General features: G+C 29.0%; 1 protein-coding gene and 1 non-coding gene across 2 annotated transcripts in view; both read right to left on the bottom strand.

The window, feature by feature from the left end:
* The window catches only part of LOC113383407 (eyes absent homolog 2), a 23,932-nt gene that overhangs the window by 13,902 nt on the left and 1,438 nt on the right, over positions 1-8,592 (bottom strand). Inside the window, exon 3 of the mRNA XM_026621674.1 lies at positions 6,701-6,848. Coding sequence (XP_026477459.1) covers positions 6,701-6,848 — 148 coding nt within the window. The remainder of the gene's footprint in view (positions 1-6,700; positions 6,849-8,592) is intronic.
* Positions 484-565, bottom strand: Trnas-uga. The gene has a single exon. It is a non-coding gene; the product is annotated as a tRNA-Ser (tRNA).

Below are 8,592 nucleotides of genomic sequence, written 5' to 3'. Positions count from 1 at the left end.
TTACATTTACTCAACAATTGTTGGCTACAAACATGCGAGTTTCATCTCAAATTCAATTGTCCGTGCAACACCGGATTTAGAGGATTAAATCATATGAAAGCGAGGCAAAAAACATATATGGTCTGAAAACGGTCCAGATACTAAAAATGGAAGCTCTTTCGAGTATAATAAGAAGATTACTCTTGTTGACAGGTAAAATCAAGGATTCGATTTTAAAAAGAAAAGTAGAGAAAGAATGGGACGACATGTGATGAAGAAATTGTGTTTGAAATGTGATAAACATATGTATTTTATCTCGTGTAAAGATTACTCGCAAAATAACATTGTGAGGTGAAAATGGTTAAAATTGATAAATTAGTATTAGTGGATCCACGATTTATTAATAAGGAATTTAGGCAATAGCTATTGAAATTATGTTATGTTACAGTATCAAATTAAAGATAATAAATTATTATTGGTACTTCCATTATCAAAAAAATAAATCGCTGCGGACAGGATTCGAACCTGCGCGGGCAGGGCCCAATGGATTTCAAGTCCATCTCCTTAACCACTCGGACACCGCAGCCATGTTAAATACACCCCTTAAATTTTAGGATAACATTTTTTGAATTTTTGGATTTTATGTATAATATAATTACCATTTAACCATAATAATCATTTTATATTTTCCCGAACTAAAAATGTGGCATTTGTTTAACGATCAGATCGACAAAAATGATAACAACAATTATAGCAAAAATAGTTTTATATAAAACTTCATAATTAATTTTCCTAAAAAGTTCTCGAAAAAAGCCTATTAACTCGTTTTATGTTTCCTCGACGTTTCAAGTCATTCTGAATCGTTTTGTACCAATGTCAGCCAAAATTTCATCGACGTTTTCTTAAAATGGCTGTACCGAGTTTAACTATTTAAAAGCCATTTTACCACGTTTTAATCAGAAACTTTGAACCCGATGCTATCAAGGGGGCGTCCATTAATCACGTGAGCGAATTTTTAAGGATTTTGGACTCCCCCTCTTGGTGATCCATGGTGATATTCAAAATTACCCCCCCACCACCAAACATCACGTGTATTTTTAGTTACGTGAAAAAAGTGTACAATATTTGAATTTTTTTTGGAAAAGTTTGAATTTTTAAAAAAATTACATAAATACACGTGATATCTTACTATACCCCCCAACGTGATATTTGTGAATTTGTCAAAACCCTCCCCCTTCCTCTAAAAACGCACCTGATTAATAGACGCCCCCCAATTAGACATCGTGCTCATTAGATTTTTGTGAAAACTAAATCAATTATTATGCAACTTACCTTAAGGTAAAAAGGCAATTACCATTCCCATTTTTTATGGGAACATTTTCATCTGAACCATAGGTGATAAATATTGGGAAATAATAATTCATTCCTTCCATTCGACTCTATAACCAACATTAAATATATTTCATGCCGCAAGAATTTCAGTTTTGGCCAGGTAGTATATGTTTTGAGATGTCTTCACAACACAAGTAGCAATTATTTAATTGATGTGTCCCTTGATGCGGAAAAACTGATTAACTTTTTTTTAAATTCTTGATGGGTGGTAGAAGCTGTTAACACCAGTTAAAACAACACCGAGAAAAAAGTGGTAACAAAGTAAAAAGGATTTATATTAAGAAATTCTACAACCTCGATATTTTTGATTTGTGACCACACACATGGAGTAGGTATTTAATCTATGACAAGAGCGTTTCGGTGCAAATTTTCGTGTTGTTTGTCAATCCAACACTGATGCAGCAACTGTTTCCACTAGAAGGTACTTTAGATGAGTGTTTGCAGGCCGAATCGATAATGAGTGCCACTTTTGGACCTTTGTGTTCACAGCCCATCCGCATATAGATGAAAGACATATGTTAAATAACCAAAATCAGGCTGAAAACATACCAGGAAAATGTCGATATAAAATTTTAACAGCTTCAACCACTTGGACGCAAATTTATATTTGTTCAATTAACCCAACTTTAACTTATCTTATATGAGTATCCCAAAAATCGTACCAAAGCTATCATGTGACTTTAAATAATTAAAAGTAACTTCAAGTTAAATTTTAAAATTTTTAATCAAAAGCTTTAGAATTTTGTGTTGTAATTTTTATTATATTTTTATAAACTCAACCTTGTAAAACCGATGCTCATGTGTTTCTGTATATCGAACAAACAAATGAATAAATTTAACTATATTTTTTTTATAATTGTAAAACTGATGCTCATGGTTTCTTTATATTGAATTAATAGATAAGTTGAATAAACTCAAGAAATGTTAAATTTTTTTTTATATTAATATAGCAAAACTGATGGTATTGTTTCTATGTATTGAATAAGCAAATGAATTTTAAATCTGCATCGTACAGTTTTTATAAAAAATATGTATTTTAATATATTACTTCTATTTAATATTAAATACCCTAGAGAGTCGCATAATATTCGATAAATACTTCTTATTATTGATCGATATGTCGAATTTTATCAATAACGAAATTTGGAGACATTTACCATCCCTAGCTTAAAGTTAAGCAAAGGATCCTTTCTACCAAAAATCAAGAGAGGACAAATATGGTCCTTTTCAAGTGTCCCATAAGGGTCAATTTAGCGCGTGTCCTTCCTGGGTCCTTTTATACCTGGCGACAATTCATTTTTTAAAATTAGCTATTAAGTTAATATAAGTTGAAATTAGTTAAAATACAAAAAGAAGATTGGAAAATGTCGGCTCAAGTTAAATATTTCTAAATTTATACAATGATTTTTTTAATTTGAATAGTAGAATAATATAAAACTCGAAATTGTAGAAAACTAAAAATCTAAGGATGATATTTTTTCAACGCAAATTATTTGGCAAAATAAATATTAAATACTACTTTAAATGAATCTATTTGATTAAATAACTTACAGAATAGATTAGAAATTTAATTCATCTTTACAAATAAAGATTTTTAAGACTTATTACTATGTTTCGCCTGAAAACACTTAATAAATTAACGAACATATTCTATTATAGTGAACAGCTTATGTATCATTATTACTACAAGTCCAAATTACTTCTTTATGAACCTTGTGCTGGAATAAATAACACAGTTATTCCCACAGCTGAGAATTGGTGCAAAAAAAATTCTGGAGCAAAAAATTATTACTATGGTTAGTTTGAAGAAAAAAAAACAATAATGCATATGACGCCTTTCCGAAATATGTCGGAGCAAAAGAAAAAAAATACTGACAGTGACATCACGACAAGAAGGTCGGGCTTTGAAGGTCCCTGGTAAAAGAAATAGAAACAAAGAGCTCTATGTTATTTGAAATATATTCATTATTATAGAAAAATATTAATTATATTATATTATTTATTACTTTCAGTAAATGCACAATACCATCGAATATTGGCCTGGTAATAGCCCTAGATTCATTACCTAAAAGTTTGTGTAGTTACATAGTAGTTTGTGTCGGTCATGTGTTATTTAATAATTAATATTAATTATTATTTGTCGATTTCTAAACCGTTTTCCATTAACTTTACTGAACCCATTCCATCGATGTAAAAGGAAAAAGATGCTCCTTTCAAGGACAATATATGTTAAAGGCACACAATGTTTCCTTTGAGACATCTCACACATGTGCCGACCACTTGTTTCGCTCGGAGGAGTCTCGACCGAATAAACACCGTACGAGGGATTTTTGGGCCTTCCTGTTCCTTCGGATTAAGGTCACATGGTAAATGATAAATATTTTAAATAATTTAGTAAAACCTAGAGCAAACAATTTTTAAACCATTTGTGGAAGCGTGCTTTAGGTTATTGATGTAAAAAAATTATGTTTAATAAACTTATAACATAAATTTTGTTACACATGTATTAATGCTCTCTGGCAAATGTACAATGTTACATTATTATAAAATATAGGAAGTTATATTATAAAATATAATTATATATAATAAGATATTCAGCAACATTTAGTAGTATTTATCTATATAAAAATGAATCGCAAAATGTGTTGGTAAGCGCATAACTCAACAACGCCTGGACCAATTTGGCCAATTCTTTTTTTAAAATATTCGTTAAGGTCCAAGGATGGTTCTTACGGCGAGAAAAAATCGAATAATTGCCGGAAAAAACCTAAAACAGCCCTATTCTTTATCTTATACAAACGTTTCTAACTAAAACGTAGAATCAATTTGAGCATTATTGCTATTATATAAAGTTCATATTAAATTACGTGCACTCACTGTATACTCCTCCATAACCATTATTCGGATTTTGATAAATCTTTCTGAAGTTTGTTAAGAAAATTTCTAGGATATATGTGATTATAAACTGGGATGTATGTGCAATATTATAGAAATAAATGCAAAAAATTACAAAAATCGACATATCATTGTTTTCATTGAAAATAAATGAAAACTATCATCTGCCAAAAATTTCAATTTACTTATGAATCTAGACAATATTAGAATATGCATAATAAATTTATGATTATGAATAAGAAAAATTAAATGTCTGCATTATTAATGCCGAAAGGCAGCTGAGATGTGCCAGAAATTAAAATAATATAAGATACAGTATATGTAGGGCAGATTTAATGATGCACATATGAACAAATATGACAAATTAATTCACTTAAAATATGAAATTAAGTATTAATCAGGGCCGGTTCTACCTTTAATGCGATACATGCGAAAAATACGAGTGCACGCCTTAGGGGGCGCCAATATAAAATTTTTTTGCATCTTTTGCTAATGTTTCCACAATATTTTTAAAATTCGTAAAAATTTCACTTTATAAAAACACATGGAAAAGTAAAGATGAATACATACAATTCGGCCCTCACGATATCGATTAGGAGAAGTTTAAGATGCAATTTTGTATATCTTGAATAATAAAAAATTAAATTAATTTAATCCAACATGAAGTACCAGTGTTATGTTATGATTGTGGTTATGTTATACCGTTTAAAAAAGTTCAATTTCCAATATAGTGTGAGAATTGAGACTCCTCATTTTATTTAAAGCAGTTCTCCATTTAACATCGCTCATGTTATAAATGTATATGCATTTTGGCGTGAAGAGTAATTTAAAAAAACAATAATTATTGTTTTAGGTAAACGGTAAATATTAATATATATATTATTGTTAAAATTGTAGACATGGGTACAGAACAACGTCTGTCGGGTCATCTAGTTTTAACATAAAAATGATTTTGACAACACCAGATTGAAGTAAAATTTCCCAAAATTATAATCATAAAATATTCTATCATTAGCTGCAGTATTATATGATCTTGTATTTATTATTAGGAGCAATAATATTTTAGTCCTTAATCCCAATTTAAACCATTACAAGTCCATATATCTATTATCGTAGTACTGATATCAATCATCGCCTTTACGATTGATGCTATAAAAAATATTTGTTTAGGAAACTGGGATCCATTTAAAAGTCATCAGCCTGATCTCATTGGCTTCGAACAAAAGCCATCGTAAAAAAACACGTGTATAAAAGCACTTATGTGATCTTTATTTGTTCAACATATTGATGGGAAACGATATAATTAATTTGTAATATAAAATTTAATGATTAGTCGGAATTAATTATGTTTTAATGGGAATAAATAAATCAATAATTGGAACGAGAGATCATTTTGCTTGCATATTAAGCAAGAGACAAGAGCAAAAATCTATGTCCAAGTTCATCGGTTACAATAAATTATAAGCTGCGAAATCTATCATCCTCTTTGTCATTGAAAGAGTTAATTTATTTCCTCATGGGCAGATATAATTCATTTTTTTTGGCCCTGTGAGGTCTCTTAGACTTTACTAACATTATTACACATATTTGTAAGAACAAATAGGTACACGAATATATAAATAAATGTCTTAAATTGTCCAGGCCGTTCGTTTGATTTTATCTTTTATCCATGATTTAGTGCGAGTCTCTTCGAGAAACGAAACGAACATTTGTCCCATACAAAAACGTGTGACAGCGCTGAGATTAGAATAATTCATATTGTTATTATAATTCTTGGATTATGACGTTTAAATCGTGTTATAAATAAGGTGAATGAGATCAGAAATAAGATAGGTAATGGTCACATCACTTAATTTGATTCACTTGCTTAGAACTAGTCAAAATCTTGTGATCTTGAAGTCTTCATTAAATTCTTTAACATGATCTAGTATGAGCATTAAAATCCTGTTGAAGTGATTTAATAAGTATTTAGGAATATTTATGAGTTGATGATATCAGATTTATAAATAAAACTGATTTTAAATGTGTTTTTATAATTAATCATCATTTTTATGAGTAGACAGATTGACATTCTGATAATAGTGAAATATAGCTCGGTATTCCAATGATATTTACATCTATTACAGCCCTTATTTAGATAATACTAATTTTTACTACAAATTACAGAGTATTAAATATTTCTATTACTATCTCGTCGAATTCACACATCAATTCTCCATGCAAAACCATCCCGATAATTTTAAATACTTCCTCTTAACGATCATAAAGCACCTGAATGGATCGTCCGATTTTTATTTGTTTAAATATTAATTGCCCATAACGCTCACGCTGCGTTAATTGTTTTAATGATCCAGCTCTCTGGTATCCGCACGGATTCATATGAAAATAATAAAAATAATGAAATGAAATACAAGTAAAAAAAGCAGAATCGTACACCCGGTTTTTACAGGTAACCTCCGTCGTGATTTCAAGCTTAAATAATAAATTATTCAAAATCTGCGGGGGATCCAGCATAGCGCCGGTCGTTATAACAGTTTGATTTAACATCGGATCGAAGGGAGATAAATGCAGGTTAGGAAAACCTTGGGATAAATAGACAAATGATTATAAAGTAAAGTCTAAATTATTTTCCTAAAAATTGGTTATTTCTCCTATATCTTAAATCTAGATGATTTTTCAAGAATTGATAAGCTGTATTGGTAGCAATAACAATTTGTGTAAAAATAGACAATTTCTTCTAAATCTAGAGCATTTAATTAATTTTTCAGTAATAAAAAATCTGGACCATTTTTAGAGAAAATTGGCTAATTTACCTAAATCTGTATATATTTCATTACTTAATCTAGATGTTTTTTCCATTAGGCCATTTTTTAAAATCTATTGCATTTTGATAATTTTATAATCATTAAAAAAATTGGATGATTTTTGAAGAAAATTAGCTATTTCTCCTTAAAATTTTGGATAATTTTTGGAGAAAATTGTCTATTTCTCTTAAATCTCTAATGCCATTAATTAAAAAAAAATAGATAATTTTTCGAAAAAATTGATTTGTAGATAGTATTGCAAGCAAAAACAAATTATGTAAAAATAGGACATTTTTCTCAAATCTGGATAATTTATAATGCAATAGATAACTATTTAATGCAATAGATAACTATTTAATGGAACAATTTTGAGTTTTTAATGGTGTCAGTTTTTAATTTTTGAAAAAGTTACTTTTTCAATAGAGTTTCGTTTTAGATTACTCTAATTGTTCTTAAATCTTTTTTGCATTTTTTTTTTCAGGAAAACCGAATTTACCAAAAAAGATCTGACGTAACTAGTGTACCCCATTTACCTCCACAGAACTATAACATAAATTTAATTTATGTTTCTCATTTATTACGGCGACAACACGTTGACCATCCCTGTTAAAATATGATACACGCGATTTCTCGCTATTTTTGCAATATTTCTCGTACCAAGCAACGCTAATAATCTCGCAAATTGCAAATAGGAAAAATTGTGCTTTATTATCGAACCACTAATAGACATTCGTGTGTCAGATTTATCGATATCGAAAAACTTGACAATTTATATGAGAAAATAGATGGCTGAGATTGCTTTTATATGTTATCACTTACACTGGTAAAACGGAAAATGTAAGGATTTAATAAGATTCTTTGAACGTAATCCGAAACATATACCAAGAAAACTTATAAAATACTTATTTTATTGAAATATGGTACAAAATTTATCCAAAAATTTAGAATCAAATACATTTGTAGTTTAGAAATATTCTGTTAAAAATGTGCTAAGTGTCCAAAACTATAAAATAAGTGAAAAATCCTAACAAAAATTTTTGTTATTCCAAATATTAGATAATCCTCGAAATATATTATAAATCAATTATCCACTTTTTTCGGTCCCAAACGATTCATATATTTAATGATTTATTCGGCAAGTGTCACATGAATGAAATGTCACCCACCAGATGTTGAAATTTTTGGGTTTCGAAGTCGGACGGTTCGCTTTTTGAAGAAAAAAAAAACAGTTTTACGAAAAGTGACGGAGAATAAACAATGACTTGTTGGTTTCCTCATAAACAAAGACCGAGAACATATGGATTTATTGGCTAACAGAGGAGGATAAGGCAATAAATGATAGTAAATAAAAATTAGGGATTTTCCATTTTCCTTTGATAACAAGTGTAAATTAATCAAATATCTAAAAAAATCTAAATCTAAAATCTAAATCTAAAAAAAATGTGAGTCAAAAAAAAATGTATAAAAGATAAAAATAAAAATACAAAAATATATATCTAATATCAAAAAACAAGCAAAGACC

Source organism: Ctenocephalides felis, unplaced genomic scaffold, assembly GCF_003426905.1.
Source record: "Ctenocephalides felis isolate EL2017-DRISC unplaced genomic scaffold, ASM342690v1 CF-g0.4_SCAFFOLD_03570, whole genome shotgun sequence".
In the NCBI taxonomy this organism is placed as follows: domain Eukaryota; kingdom Metazoa; phylum Arthropoda; class Insecta; order Siphonaptera; family Pulicidae; genus Ctenocephalides; species Ctenocephalides felis.
Note: the sequence above shows the minus strand (reverse complement) of the source record. Positions and strands in the feature narration are given on the sequence as shown.